Consider the following 15266-nt stretch of genomic DNA (forward strand, 5'->3'; position numbering starts at 1 on the left):
CATTGTGATTGTACAGGCCTTGTAGGAATATGGATAACATAACAGAACAACAAAAATCGTATTTGCATCGGCTCAATGTTTGGCTTTGTCTGTGGAGAGGTTTTATATCTTTCAGGTCAGATTTGGCAGGAATAGAAACTTAGGAAAGAAACTCATGGCTCTTGGTTATGGTTTGGTTGGAAGGAAATATTCTATAATGAGCCTGAACCTGAAAAAGTAGGGGTAATACTTTCTGACACAGTTGATTCAATGAGATATTCGCCATAGAAACATGCACCTATTGTCACTCATTTGATGTAAATGTGGTTTGTTACATTGTTACAAGTTGTGGTTCACGTGCAGATCGAATAGTTAAAACTCAGGAAGGTATAATGTTTGTTTTTCCTTTTAAGACACTACAGCTACATCAATAAAACGTTTTCATATGTCCTGTCCAGCAGCTGGTTGTAGCTACATCTTCAGAGTCCAGCCATGAGAATGGCATCAATGAAGGTTTCTAGAGAAGAAGTTCGAAGCTACACTGATTAAAGGGAATTTTTCATTATTTTTCAACGAGGGCTCTATGGTTATAAATGTTTGTAAATTAAGCTTTTGGAATCAGTCCAGTATATCGGCTTCACCGGCAGCCGTGACACAGCAGCAGTGGATACAATGTAATCTTATGGGCTAACTGTGACTGCAAGTCCACCAAAGGCCCCAATAGAAGTCTCAAACTGTTATAATGGGACTTCGGTGAGAGTCTGGCAACATTTCAAATGTCTCGCTCAATGAGAAATCTCACTCTCAAGTCTCGTGACCTCTTCTGCTGCTAGGCTCTCGTTCTCTTAACCCTCGTTCAATATTAAAATCAGTTTTAATTCCAAAGGTTTTTGTAAGCACAATTCATTTACACGCCCTCATTTTTTATTTAAACATAGGGCCCAGGTTGAAAAAAGCTGGAATTCCCCTTTAAATCAGAAAGTATCAACAGGGACATTAGTGAATTAATTAAAGCAGAAATTCAAAAATGGTAGAAAGCAAAAAGGTGGCTCAATGGCCAATGAGATCTTTAAACCCCAGAATAATAATACAACTTTAGCACGTTGCTTTTCCAGGATGAGGATTTTTTGGGTTTTCACTACATTTCTTTTCAGTGGTGGTTGAGAGGTTCGGTCACAGCTGCAGCGAATGGGGGTGTATTTTTCTGTCAAACAACATGAAATCTTATTTTGACATTTTTTTGTATTTTATGAAAATTGTTGGTTGCAATGTATGACATATTTTCAGTGATCTGAAATGTATCTTCATAGTACCCGATCGAATTAGGCTCATAAAATGCACATCTCTATGAATTATAATCTACCTTATAGTTAACTGGATCATAGATCTCAGAAAAGTCATCAGGGCATTAAAATTTAATTTAGAGAAGATTTAAAAAATACGTTGGATAAGCTAAGACCAGGCATTATGTCAAGGTAACAAAGTTCAGGTGGTTTAACAGGCCCCATAGATGCCTTTTGGATCAGTTCTTTCCTCCCGGTCCTCTTTTAAAAACACCTCTACCACTCTGTTGCATCTCTCCGTCTACCTCCGTGCACGGCTGTTCCTTTCCGTGCCCTCTCGGCCTCTCTCACCCACTTTCCATGAAGCATTTTTGCATTCTGTGCCATCAGGCTAAGCGTACAGGGAAAACATCCCCGGGGTCACATTAACTCGACGTTGAGGACAATGCCACCATCATGTCAGCTCCCATCAGCCTCCATCCCTACCGGAGAGATAGAGAGGGGGAAAGAGAGGGACAGCGTAAGAGCCAGAGGCTGGGTCTCTTTAGAAGAGAAGAGAAAGGGACGAGAGAAAAACAGAAAAACTAACGTGCATGGCCACATGTTTTCCTTCCTCAGGGGGAAGGAAAGGGAAGGAGTCACTGTGGATCTGGGTCTCTCACTACCAACCTGTCTGGGTCAGAACTCACAGATTGTGGACGTGTGGACGCCAGTGTGTAAATTCCATCCCGCAGGCAGCATTGCAGGGGAATTCACTGAGGCACTTCCAGGCCTGGGGCTTTAGACATTTCTCATTTCGTCTGTGAAGGCTGGACAGCAAAGGACACTGTGCCGAGCTGTGGCTGCTGCTGCGAACATGCGACAGTTATTGCAGCGCTTCCACCGTACTTGTTGGTGAAGGTTTAAGTCTGCAACGCCCCGAGGGACCGGGCGCTGAAGTGAACCGTTAACGATGATTGCACGTGTGCAGAAATGCTTCCGTAACATTTGTGCTGAAAGAGGGGATGGGGTTTAATGATGCAAGGCTTTTTATTAGTCAAAGTGGGGTTTTGTTGCAGTAGAAGTTCAAAAGAGAAGAGAACGGAAGAGTATCAGGGTCGGGCATTAGATCGCTTTTAATTCACTTTTTTTCGTCCATCTTTATAAAACAGTCTATTGTTTTGATGAATATGAAAAACTTCAGCCAAGACAATATGTGACATTAGGTATACAAGATGAAGAGTTGGACTAAAAACTATTTTGGTGAACTTTGAGTCAGAGGGATGAATCCAAATCAGAAACCAGCTGCCAGTGTTCAATCTTTCCAAACTTGTGTGGATTTCCCCTCTGGACAGTTTTCAGCACAATCTCTCCAAAGACCTGACACTGATGATCACACTGTGTTTAAATGACAAATCATTTCCTTGTTACTAAAACTGATTCACAAGATATTTTGTAGAGGCAGAAGTTTGATAAATTCTTAAAGGTTGACTTTAATTTGAAAATTATCGGCGCAAAATGGGAATGAACTAATGTTACTCCTACTAATTTTTTTAGCTTGGCCCCAATACTCCTCTGTAGAGAACCGTCACAATAGAGAAAAGGCTAAATATAATAGCATTACTATGCGTGCGGTGACAACAACCACCTCTTGCGCAGCTTAACTGCACTTACATAAAGAGCATCAAACACACGGTGTCTGGGGGCTTGAGCAAAGCAACATTGTCACTTGGTCGCTGGCGTCCCCTAAAAACACCTTATTTGATCAAATCAAATTCCAGTGAGAGCTTTTGGAGACTTCTCCACCCACGTGAAACGATGAATCAGACCCTAAGAGCGACTGATATGCAAAACGTAAATGAGTGTTGTTGTTCTCTTTAAAGCGAGACTCAACATTTAATGAACATGACTGTTTTTCTGTCTTGATTTCCTGAGAAACAAGAGCTGAAGCCTGAGCTGCAGGGTTCACCTCCCTCACATCCTTTTTACATCATGCTGCATATTAGGGGGAGAACAGGCCAATGAGCTTAAAGACAACAAGAGACAACGCTGCTACATTAAAATCCTCCAAGTTATCAGAAATGTTAACAAGTCGGGCAAAGTAGTTCCCGACACATTCTCTACACGGTATTTGTGTGGATTTTGTGGCCACCTGCGGGCAGCAGTGACAAGATGGGAACAACAACTACAAAGGATTTACATACAAAACACTTTCTAAGCTATTGTTCATTTGGAGTTGTGTTTCTGGAGAGCTGACCAATATAAGTCTAAAATACACTTTCAGAGTCCCATTGAGCTGAGAGACTTGGCAGAGGCCACTGAAAAGTAACTTTGGGTTCATCACTGCACTTACATTTGATCTATTGCAAAAAAAAATTAGAATTTACCGTCTATGGCTGTAAGCAACACAGTCTAATCACAACCAGATCTTATAGTTGATTGATGCAGGCCGAGCCCCTTATCCTCATTCACTAAAACACAAAAACACACACACACACACAACAATATGTTACAACCAGTTTTGACAAATGGCGTGTTAATTCATGACCATGTGGCTGACTCTGTCGCTCTCCTCCTCACATACTTAGATGCCAAAGGGTCATCACGCCTGAAACCACCCACTCATTCTAATCACCAATGCCGCAAAGCATCCTGGGCACCATTTCCTCTAAATGCTAAATTTTCTGGTTGAAAGACACAAAATCAGTTTTGGTAAGCAATAGAGGTTTAGTTCTTTGCTTTAAACAAGTGCTTCCGATTTTTCTCTCTTGATAAAGTCGTGCATTTTCTGTCCCTCTGGTCTCCGTAGCTGAAAAAACACTTTGTTCATGAATTTAATATAAATGTTTGACATATTGTGTGCGTTTTGATTCAATCTCTTTGAACATGACATTTTTGTAGCTTTCATATTGTGCAAACCTCTGGAAAATGATGTGTTCTGCTTTATTTATGATTATAGTGTAAATATGCTTATTTAATGGAAATCCCTATGTATATTTTGGTTAAATAAGGGCTTTACGAACTAGTTTATTTTATGAGTATTTATTATAATTGCAGTGTTTGTCAGATTTTAACAGAATCTTTTATTTCATGTTGATGATTTTAGTAACATGAAACATTTCTATATTAGCTGACTTGTGCATTTTCTAACGTGCAATAGAGGAGGAGGCTGTGGTGTAGGCCAACTGTAGTGTAGGCCAAACTATTGTGTAACTACACAATACTGACTGATCAATGCGATATTTTGCGCAAAACCAAGTTGTGGCGATCATGAATTTGATCAGCAGTAAAACATGTGCGTGCATGTTGCAGATCCATGCACAGAGGAGATTGAGACATTTCGTACTGTCTCTGTTTAAACAAATTAAATTATTATTTCCTAGCACCGAGCGAAAGGAGGGAATTAATCCCACGATGGCAATCTATGAACCTCTGCAGGTGATCGTCTTGCAGTGTCTGTAAAGCGACAGGCTACATAACAGAACACAACTATAGATAAATGTGCAAATACGAATATGATAGTCAAGTTAATCGAAAGTGTGTTTTGTGTGATATACAGTATGTAGCGAAAAACATGTGTATATACTGTATGTACCTGTACTTCTTATTAAAAAAAGAACAGATTTATACTCAGAATGCTCTTGAGATGTTCTTTGCAGAGGGTTGTTTAGTTATCAAAGCCACTTTTGAAGATGAAATATTCAAATGTAAAATGAACACAACGCCTTGGTTTGATTCGCGCTTGTATCAAAGAGATGTTGATACACTCCCGACATGCAGCAGGAACCTAACTGGGTCGACATCTTACTCCACAACACTCCCCGCAGCCAAAAACTGAATGACAGCTTGACAGCAGCCAGATGTTCATCGTTGGATCACGTTTCTTTCCCTATAAAAAATATCATAATTATAGTAGTGGATTTGGTTCTAAAGTAATTAATTTGTCCAAGACATTCGCAGGCGAGATCTGAGGCACACATGTGTCCCAGTAACCACTAATTCACCTGGAAATGTTACAAAATTTAAACACATTCAAGATTCATGTGATACCTTCATTTTACCGTGGCATTACCAAGTCACCACAGTACCATGAGTGTCACCTTGTGGCTGTTTTTGATACTGCATTAACTCAAAGTATCCTTAGATAAGCCTCTTCCTATATTAAAGGAGGATGTCTTTGTCATCATTGATGAAAACTTGCCATTTTCAACAGAACATTAAAAATGTAACGCACTGAACAGTTTCAAAAGTCCAATCTCAAATGTCACACACAGTAGATATTGTCAGTTTAGTCTTTAGTGCTTTTACTTTTTTTATAACCAGACAGACCTTTGTGTCAATATGTTAAAGTTTGAATATGAAAGTGTATACTGATTCCTCTCTGCATGCCAATATACGTGATTTAAAAACATGTATTTGTTTACATCAACTGTTTCATGACAGGGCACATATTAAAATCAAATTAAATCATATTGAACATTTTAATTTCAAAATTCAGACCTTGTACAAATGAATTGAAGACAATTAAAATTTTAAGGGAGAATCTCATTTCATATCATTCTTCTTAAGTATGCAGACAAACTTTAGGCGTTGTTAATGACAACGTGTGCAATAGCTACAAGTAATTTCAAGATAAGAATAAATAGTTCAAAGGAAAATTATCGAGGAATGAACAGAAAAGGGATTTTGTTCTAATATGAGAATAACCTGAGAACAGTGGATGGTAGCAACATGATAATGGTCACACTATAGTGATACCATGGTGGAGTGAAGTGGTTATGGTCGTAACACCTACAGTGTGTATCATTTACTGCTTTATATTATTTACAGTGTCTAACTACACAAATCATCCAATAGTCAATATCATTTAACACAAATCCTGGATATGTAACAACTGATCTCTATAAACTGAACTAAAGTCAAAAATAAAGCAGCTGTAAGACCAAAAGATGAAGAGATGATTGGTCCCGTATCTAAAGGAGCACTTACATGCTCTGTGGTCATTAGATTGTTTTTGAATGAAAGGTCTCACAGGTAACGAACTTTAACATCTTTCAGATAACACAGGACCTCATTGGGTCAAATACAAAGACCTGACAGCAGCAGAGATACCGATTACTTCATTTTTAACTTTAACGTACTGTTACCCTGCCCTATGAGTGCAGTCCTGTCAAAATAAAGTCTAATGGGAAGGAAAAAATAAACAATGAAAACAGGAAATGACCGCGTTAACATTCCTATTGCCTGCACAGCAGTGAGCTGAAAAGCAATGAATCTACTCGCAGATGACCCCCAGCTGATTGTGGAAGAAACCTGTCCCTGTGGTTTCAGGATAAAAAATTGTGATAAACTGCAATTAACAGCATCCCCACTGATGAAGAGAGGCTGGGAACAGCAAACCAAAAATGAATGGATATATCTTCATTGATATACATAGCCCTGTCTATCGCTGTCCGGTTATGTTGCTGCCTCCAGGATTAATGTTGATGGAATCCAGTAAGGGACGGAGAGCCTGGCCAAATGGTCTACAGAGGAAACACAGCAGAAAGGCAAGGATCAGTATACAAAGAGAGTTCAGCAATGAAGACAGAAAGTAAGGAGGAGAGGAAAATAAGAGCTTCGGTGTTTAATGGTGCTTACTACATTGAGTCAACTCACGTGGACAGTACTTCAGATGGAAGGTCTGTAATGTACGATGGGATCTTTTTGCCTGTTAGGAATTGAGCCACCTCGTTGCTGAAAGTGTTGCAGTTGTGCTCCAACAAGTTGTACTTGTCACTGCTGTGAACTCAGAGAAAGGAGAAGAGAGGAACAAAGTAGATAGGGACATCAATTTTGAGAAAAGAGACCGTCCGGGTCGAGAAGGTGAGTGAGTGGCAAGACAAAAACAAAAAATAGAGACACTCTGGCCGAGAGATCAATGTGTGAGTGTAATAGCTCCTGACTGGCAAAGCATGACGCAAAGAGTTTTACAGTGAGATTTATGCATTTTCTAGATTGTTTTTGGGGGGGGTTTCATTGGGAGGACTAATAATCAAAGTCAGAAAAGGATACGTGAAAAATAGGCTGTAATACTAGGAACTTTTCAAGAGTAGGTGGAGCAGTAAAGCATTTGTGCTGCAATTGTTACTATTATACTTTTTTTCATTTGACTCCTAATTTAATGTTCCAAGTTATGTTAATATATGCATTAAAATGTTTCCAAAATGACACAAAACTATTGCCTTTGACTACAACAAGTACAATATAAAACACATATAAACAATTATTACATTTTACAGACTCACTCCACCGACATCTGGTATGGCAGCACTTGGATTTAAATTTGAGTTTAAATTGCGAGCGGGAGCTTTTACCTGTATGTGGACTCTGCAAGTGAAGTCAGATACTCCATGAAGATCTCTAGAGGAACCTCGGTGAGGCCCAGGTCCACAACACAGTCAGGCCCACCCAAAGGGGTGTCACCCTAGGACACAACACACACCTCAGTGTACACCTTGTTTCCATCACTTTGACAAAAGCTTCTTGATCCATTACATTAGTCATGTACAGCATTAAAAGTCACAAAGAGCAATGCTTGATGCACTTTATAGTTGGGTAAAAGGATGAAGCCGATTCTTACAGGTGAACAACTATTGATGCCTTCTCCGACAAAGAAGAACTCCTTTCCATGGACTACAACCGCTGTGTGCCTGTAACACATACATTCACATTTTCCTATAAAAACCAAACCTATGAATGCAGCGAACCACAGTAAACAGGGCCATTAGTGAGAAGACTTGTGGGAAGACTCTGTTAAGAAATTGGTAAAGTAGAGCCTGGCAAGTGTATTGATTAGCAGATAATATAGAACAATATGAATCTTTAACAGACACATTGATAAAAGAGTAAAAGATATGTCAATTAAATTTTACAGGAGCAATTCAGAGCATATGCAGATTTGTATTTATTCAAAACAATTTGGGGTCAATATATTTGGTTTTATTTGTGTTTTCTTTTTATTTATAAGCATTTGTAATAGAGATAATGGTTATTCAGCAATACATCAATCCTCAAGTACATATATTTGTAGATTGTGCACAGTGTTATATAAAGATAATAATTATTATTATTTCATTATTATTAGTAGGAGTAGTAGTAGTAGTAGTTAGTAATATAAGTAGGAATAGTATAAGCAATATTATATCAAGGATTGTAAAAACAAAAAAAAAAGCTGCTCTCACCATATCCCATCAAGGTGTTTCCCTGAGAAAAAAGACATATTGAATTATTGATGAATACGTGTTTTGTCGTAAATAATGTTTAATTTAGAAGCTTTCCATGTATCAAAGTAGTTATCGAGATAGCAGAAAAGAAAGCCATAGCTCCATAGGCCAAAGTATCATCCCGCTCTTTCCTGCTTTCTCTCGCGGGCCCGGGAGCACTCACGGCGGCGTTTACGAAGGCAACCAGCGGTGCGCCTGTCAGAAACTCACCTAGCATGGCAGCGCTCAGCTGTCGGGCCATTCCTCTGGACAGGTCGTAGACGTACAGCTTCACTGGGAAGGAGTCCGTTTGGTCCATTGCAACAAAAATGACAACTGTAGTTAACTTGTTCTTAACTTTAGCTGACTCACTGTCACCGAGAACGCGCCGGTCAGCTAGCTTACCGGTAAATAGCACACAAAACTTTAATTAAAAAGAGTATGGCTGTAGCTGCTACGAATATAAAACTATAAGATGGAGGATTTGAAGTGAAAAAATATCATTAAAAATAAAGTCAATCCGGCGGTAATACCCTGGTGACGCTGTTTCACTGTGGGACTGTAAACAATAACATCTCCGTCAATGCAGCGTGGAGTCACTCTGTTTACTTCCGGGGACGAGCCTCTCCACAAACGTATCTCCCGCCCACCTCAACACGATTGGCCAGTATCTTTGCTCAGCAGTCAAGCGTCCAATAGACGACGAGACGTCCCGTTCGACGTGTGTGCGTGCGCGCTTCCCCTGTCTGACAGCGCCAGCCATTGAAACTAAACTAGTCCGGACTTGTGAAGTGGCAACAGAGAAGCGCAGCAGTAAGTTTCTGTGCAGTTCACTAAATGCATGGGTTCTAAATCTGTTCAGGCCGTAGATATATCAAGTTAGTGTGCTCAGTTACAATCATACAGATACTAAGGAAGCGACGTCAAAACCTAAAGAAATGAACAGTGGCTAACTAGAAGCTAAGCTAACTAGCGTCCCAGTGCATGGCTTGAAGCTGAACACGAATCACGTATTGACTAAACATAGCAGTGTTTACAGAGTTGTCGTTCTCTTATTAAATAGCACTTCACTAAGTCGGTTTAAGTATTAATGCATTGGCTGAAAGTTCAGAAAGAGCGCAGCAAAGTAGTGTTATTGTCTTATCAATACCGAGAATCATGTTGCAGCTACTAAAAATGTAGCTGCAAACAAAACTTAGAGGCTGATCCTGACCCTGCACACTGGCTAAGCTAACTCATGATGTGCGTCATTACAAAGTAGGGTACTTCATTTGAGGTGGGACATACAAACAAGATGCTTCATTGTTTTGTCTCAGGGTTAATTCAGCGCTGGTTTAATTCCCCCATTACCCTCCCCTTATTTATCCCTTATGTTTAGCCTTGTTTGTGTATGTAGCCAGGCTGCCTTTGCAACGGGAAGTGGATTTCCTGTCAAAATAGTCAGTCAGAACTAACATTGTCCAAATGCTGCAACACAGTTTAAGTATCAAATGTCTGAACAGTATTCAAGCTCTTTCCTGCCATTGCATCCTGTGACAGCAGCAGCCCTAATGGCCGAGTGGAACGCCTACTACCACAATGAGGATGAGGAGGAAGAACAGGAGGAAGGAGAGCAATCTACAGGTGAGATGACAGCAGGGTTGATGTTTCATCCAAGCTGTAGATAATACAGGATCAGCATTTAACAGTTTAGTGTTAAGTGTTAAACAAATGGTGTCTGATATCAACAGTTATCAATATCTGAGCCCTTAAAACTAAACCAAAACAAACTGGGCTCTCTGTTTTTGTTAGGAGATTACAAAATCACAGGAAGAGACAGTTTGGTGTTCTTGATCGATGCCTCCAAGGAAATGTTCATCAAAGGAGAAGACGGACAGCCCTCCAACTTTGACATGACCATGCAGGTAAGGGGACCACTTATCTAAGTCACTTGTGGTATAACAGGTATCCTGTACTATAACTGGTGAAACTATTTATAATTTATTAACATTATTATCCGGATTTTAACATGCATAGAAATGAAAATAAATATGATTAAATCATTTCAGATATTATGTATGCTTAATATGCATAATGAGCTTCTTCTGCATATAATTGTTATCCAATTATATTATTGGTTATTTTTAAATTCAGACATTCCCACTCCATTCATAAGTCTCATGTTAGTAAGTGTCTGTCTTCTCTTCATGTAGGTTGTGCGAAGTGTGTACACCAGTAAGATCATTAGTAGTCACAGGGACCTGGTGGCTCTAGTTTTCTACGGCACAGAACAAAGCAAAAACCCCAGGAACTCTTTCAAGCACGTGTATGTTTACCACGACCTCGATGAACCTGGTGAGACTCTGAATTTTTTAACTAACACATGGTCCGATTTTAGAGTGTATGCGCTTTGCTACAATATCAAATATAACTCAAAGGTGTAGCGATAGAAAATGTAACTTTGTAACCATTAAACTGTCATTACAAGTTATTTTACATAAAATAAGAGAGCTTAAAATTAACATTAAATTGCAGTTCAATTTTGTAAATACATTTATTTGCATGTGAAGCAAATTCTAGTACTGTAAGAAATCAACTAATTCCTGAACTACAATGCAGATTTGTAGCCTTCCTTCATTAATATGTCATAAGCTAATTCATTCCAATACAATGTTGAACTTTTCTACGAAATATCTTTCCTACACACCAACACTTTATTTTTTTCCTCACTCATCTTCTTACATGTTTCCTTTCCATTTCCCTTTTCCGTAGGTGCAAAGCGAGTGCAGGACGTGGACGCTCTGCGGGAGGAGAAAGGTGCAAAGCTCGCAGCAGAGACCATGGGCAGTGGAGATACATCATTAGGTGACGCGCTGTGGTGCTGCAGCAACCTCTACAGTGACATCAAGCTTCGCCTCTCACACAAGAGGCTCATGATTTTCACCTGCAGAGATGAACCTCATGGAGGCGACAGTACGAAGGATCGACAGGCTCGCACCAAAGCCAGTGACCTCAAAGAGACAGGTGGGTCTGAAGTGAAGGCTGCCTTTGATGTACAGTAAACGTAGATGTTTGTCCAACCATATGACAGGACCTGAAGTGATTGAATTGATTTTACATTAAAGGCCACATCCATAAAACGATCAGCCCCTGCTATGCCTGGCGTCCACACTACTCTGTAGTATTAGAGCCGCTAAAATGGAGAAGTTTGGAAACGCTGTTGACTCCGGGGCTGCGTTTCAGTCTGGACGGGCAGAAATTGAGACAACAATTGGGTGTTTTCGGTCCTGACAAAGCCTTCGTTGATTTGTCATGCTTTTATCACATGACCCCCTTCTAGAAGAAAACAACAGGCATTAGCCTCCAGTCTAGAATGTAATATTTGAAACTGGAGCTATAGGCATCTTCTGTGCAATCTTACCTGACTCATCCCTTTTTCCTTAGGTGTTGTCATTGATTTAATGCACCTGATGAAACCTGGCGGCTTCGACGTCTCGATCTTCTTTCGTGACATTATAAGTCCACCAGAGGATGAGAGTGAGTTGGCGCTGCAGCTGGAACCGTGTCAAAAAATGGAGGACCTCAAGAAGAGGGTGCGCGCCAAGGAGCAGAAGAAGAGAGCGATTGCAAGGTAGAGATAAGTGACACATTGATATTCTAATCCTACCCTGCATCCTGTTGTAGTTTTATCTAATCCTTTTTCCTTTTTGTAAAACACACTGATCTGTCTTTTCTTTCCTCCTTTCTTCCATCCTTAGGTTAAAACTGTGCCTGGGTGAGGACATAAAAGTAGCCGTGGGGATTTATGCAAATGCCGTGACGGCCCGAAAACCTGGAGCCATCAAACTTTACAGGGAAACCAACGAGCCAGTCCGCAGCAAAACCCGCACCTTCCACACCCAGACCGGCAGCCTGCTGCTGCCCAGTGACATCAAGAAAGCCCAGGTCAGACCAGACTAAATGTAATGCTAATCTAGTGGATGCTTGCATTACACAACAGAGGATTTATTCAGTGATTTCTCTCATTGCTCTGTTTGTGTGTGTCTGCTGCAGATATATGGTAGAAAGAAGATAGTGATGGAGAGGGATGAGGTGGATGCCATCAAGAAGTTTGATGATCCTGGACTGATTTTAATCGGATTCAAACCCATGGAGAGTCTGAAACTGCATCACTATGTCCGGCCTTCTCTCTTCCTCTATCCCGAGGAGGATCAGGTTAAAGGTGCTGTGTAGTTTTACCATCTTTTCACTGAATGTTCCACAAATGTCCCTGTTGTTGTGATCTGACAATCTCCCGCAGTCTTTTAATATGTGAAAAGAAAAATCCAGAAAATGTCCAGACCTAAATTTCCAAACATTTCCCCAGAGTTCATGAAAAAAAACTGTGCATTTCTGTAGATAAATAGATATAGATGGTTTTTCTCAATATACCATATGTTGTAATCAAGTGTCCTATAGAGCTTGCCCACTAACTTGTTTGTTCACTGAGCTCTTATACATTTTGTTTTCTCCTCCTCAGGAAGTGCATGTCTGTTCTCCGCCTTGCTGACTAAGTGCAGTGAGAGGAACGTGTTCGCTCTGTGCCGTTGCATCTCCCGCCGAAACGTCCCACCACGATTTGTTGCCCTGGTGCCTCAGGAAGAAGTGGTCGACGAGGGGAAAGTACAGAATATACCACCAGGTGATAAACTGCAGCACTCTGTGGGGGTTTAACTATTTGATTAAATCCCACCACTGTGTGGCCTATCTATCTTTTCCATACTCGGTCATTGTTGTGTATCGTTGGCTTCACTACAACTTATCGTCTCTTGACTGTATCAGGTTTCAACGTCATCTTCCTGCCGTATGCTGATGATATACGGACGTTGGATACTCCTCAGTTCCCGTCAGCCTCACAAACACAGGTGGATAAGATGAAGGAGATCGTCTCCAAACTCCGCTTCAAATACAGGTAGCTGCACGTATTCAGTTCTTACAGATGTAGATCAAACTTGTTGCTAACTTTTAACATTAAATGAATGAACTTCCACACCAAGGTCATTTATCAATTTCTTTCTGTTAAATGTTCTGGTTCTTTTGTGATCTTACACAGGAGTGATGCATTTGAGAACCCAGTCATCCAGCAACATTACAGGAACCTGGAGGCCTTGGCTCTGGACATGATGGCTCCAGAAGATACAGATGACCTCATCAGTAAGATGCAGACAAAAGCAGGGATGCTGGTACAAACATTGCTTGGGTCTTCATCTCACACTTTCTCCACCTGTCTCTCTCCATCTCTGTCTCAGTGCCAAAGGTGGATCAGATTGACGCTCGTCTGGGTCCTTTGGTGCAGGACTTTAAAGACCTGGTCTACCCTTCCTACTACAACCCAGACAGCAAACCAGCTGCCAAGCGCAAACCAGGTCAGAACTCAAGTCATCACTGAACTAACTGCTGGCCTCACACTTGAGTATCATCGGACCGCTTAGCCCTCCTAGCAATTGCAGGGCCATTGCCGTCTGGATCTGAGGCTGATCTGAACAGATCATCTGGCCAAACGATCCTGTAGTGTGAGGGGATTACAGAGGTAAACTTGAATCGAGTTGGGGAGAATCTAATCGAGTTTGAGACTCGGACTCCACCAGTCAGAGCAAGCTGACTGGGAAGCATCTCCAACACTTGTTTCACACAAGTTTCTGTGAGTTCCCAAGTCTCTAGAATCCCCACTTAGAAACCGTTTGTCTGACTCATTATGACCTGGTGAAACGTCTGCTGGGGAAATGTAGTTTGTTTGTAAGTGCTCTTAGCCTGCAAAAAAGTTGTGATATTGAAGCAGGTAACAGCAGAGTTTCATTGACAAATGAAAGTAACAATTAAGAAGATAGAGACCCAGGTCCTGCTGACCAAGACTCAGTTGGTAAGAGATATGTCTGTGAGTTTGGGAGTTCATATATTTATTTTTTTTATACAATTTTTACAAGGTTTAGGGAAAAGGCAATGATTTACAATGAAAGCCAAATGTTGAAGATATTTCAAGTGTGCAACAAATTAAATTTGTGTTTGTTTTTCAACATATTTTGAATGATCTTTCCATTGCTTTACTAAAAGCAAACACCGGTGGTGCAGCTGAGAAGAAGCCAAAGCTTGAAGTGTCAGAAGACGAGCTGAAGGCCCACGTGCAGAACGGCACCTTGGGAAAGCTGACCGTGCCGGCGCTGAAGGAGGCCTGTAAGCTGTTTGGAGTTCGAACCACTGGTACCAAGAAGCAGGAACTGATCGATGCTCTGGTGGCCCGCCTGGGTTAATGAACACTCCCTCAGATCTGTGTCTACTGTTAAACTTGGATCGTGTGTAGTAAAGCTTTCAGCCACTAACAACCATGCATGTCCTGGTAAAGTTAGTTTCATCGGCTGCTCATGTCTTTCACTTCCTGTTATGCTTGATAAGATTAAACTTGTTGCTTTACATTTTCCAAAGGCAGCGTGTTTCTGTGCCTCTCTTTGACAATTCCTACACTTCATGTTTCAGTCCCTTATTTCATTACAAATTTTCTGATCATCAAGAACCTTCATATCGACTGATGCTCTTACATTAAACATTATTAACAAATGTATATGTGCTGGAATACACTTTTATATGAACATGTTCATTAAAATATGATCACTAGTTTTGTCGTAAATCTCCCATTTGTATGAATAGAACAGAAACTTAATAACATCCCTGCATCATTGGTTTAAAAGCACATCCTATGTTGCTTTTCCAGTTCTTCTTGAAGCAATGAGAGAGGTGTGTCCTTTCAAAGTCAGAGCACAGCTTTATC

At 40.6% G+C, this 15266-nt stretch overlaps 2 protein-coding genes across 3 annotated transcripts; one reads left to right on the forward strand and one right to left on the reverse strand.

The window, feature by feature from the left end:
- Positions 1–5692: 5692 nt before the first annotated feature.
- Positions 5693–9081, reverse strand: LOC133931710 (desumoylating isopeptidase 1-like). The gene is made up of 6 exons (XM_062378649.1): positions 8717–9081; positions 8465–8486; positions 7864–7933; positions 7598–7707; positions 6900–7022; positions 5693–6766 (listed from the first exon to the last, which is right to left on the reverse strand). The coding sequence occupies exons 1-6, from the start codon at positions 8802–8804 to the stop codon at positions 6685–6687; spliced, it is 495 nt and encodes a 164-aa protein (XP_062234633.1). The 5' UTR covers positions 8805–9081; the 3' UTR covers positions 5693–6684.
- A 112-nt stretch (positions 9082–9193) lies between these two features.
- Positions 9194–14922, forward strand: xrcc6 (X-ray repair complementing defective repair in Chinese hamster cells 6). 2 transcript variants are annotated; one of them, XM_062413841.1, is made up of 13 exons: positions 9194–9298; positions 10028–10108; positions 10277–10389; positions 10678–10819; positions 11237–11488; positions 11909–12095; positions 12223–12409; positions 12518–12686; positions 12984–13145; positions 13286–13415; positions 13557–13657; positions 13753–13869; positions 14555–14922. In XM_062413841.1, the coding sequence occupies exons 2-13, from the start codon at positions 10036–10038 to the stop codon at positions 14749–14751; spliced, it is 1830 nt and encodes a 609-aa protein (XP_062269825.1). In that variant the 5' UTR covers positions 9194–9298; positions 10028–10035; the 3' UTR covers positions 14752–14922. The 2 variants fall into 2 exon arrangements, with proteins under 2 accessions (XP_062269825.1, XP_062269824.1); XM_062413840.1 differs by having other exon boundaries at positions 9226–9298; positions 10025–10108.
- The last annotated feature ends 344 nt before the right edge of the window (positions 14923–15266 follow it).

Source organism: Platichthys flesus, chromosome 20 (assembly GCF_949316205.1).
Source record: "Platichthys flesus chromosome 20, fPlaFle2.1, whole genome shotgun sequence".
In the NCBI taxonomy this organism is placed as follows: Eukaryota; Metazoa; Chordata; class Actinopteri; order Pleuronectiformes; family Pleuronectidae; genus Platichthys; species Platichthys flesus.

What these genes read in the sequence shown, in the direction of transcription:
- LOC133931710 (XM_062378649.1), bottom strand. Translation starts at nt 8,804, where the DNA reads ATGGACCAAACGGACTCCTTCCCAGTGAAGCTGTACGTCTACGACCTG. An exon ending in GCTGAGCGCTGCCATGCTAG is followed by an intron (nt 8,487 to 8,716) that starts GTGAGTTTCTGA and finishes CTTTTTTCTCAG; the next exon opens with GGAAACACCTTGATGGGATA. An exon ending in CCATCTGAAGTACTGTCCAC is followed by an intron (nt 6,767 to 6,899) that starts GTGAGTTGACTC and finishes TTTCCTCTGTAG; the next exon opens with ACCATTTGGCCAGGCTCTCC.
- xrcc6 (XM_062413841.1), top strand. Translation starts at nt 10,036, where the DNA reads ATGGCCGAGTGGAACGCCTACTACCACAATGAGGATGAGGAGGAAGAA. An exon ending in CAGTGACCTCAAAGAGACAG is followed by an intron (nt 11,489 to 11,908) that starts GTGGGTCTGAAG and finishes CTTTTTCCTTAG; the next exon opens with GTGTTGTCATTGATTTAATG. An exon ending in AGCTGCCAAGCGCAAACCAG is followed by an intron (nt 13,870 to 14,554) that starts GTCAGAACTCAA and finishes CTTTACTAAAAG; the next exon opens with CAAACACCGGTGGTGCAGCT.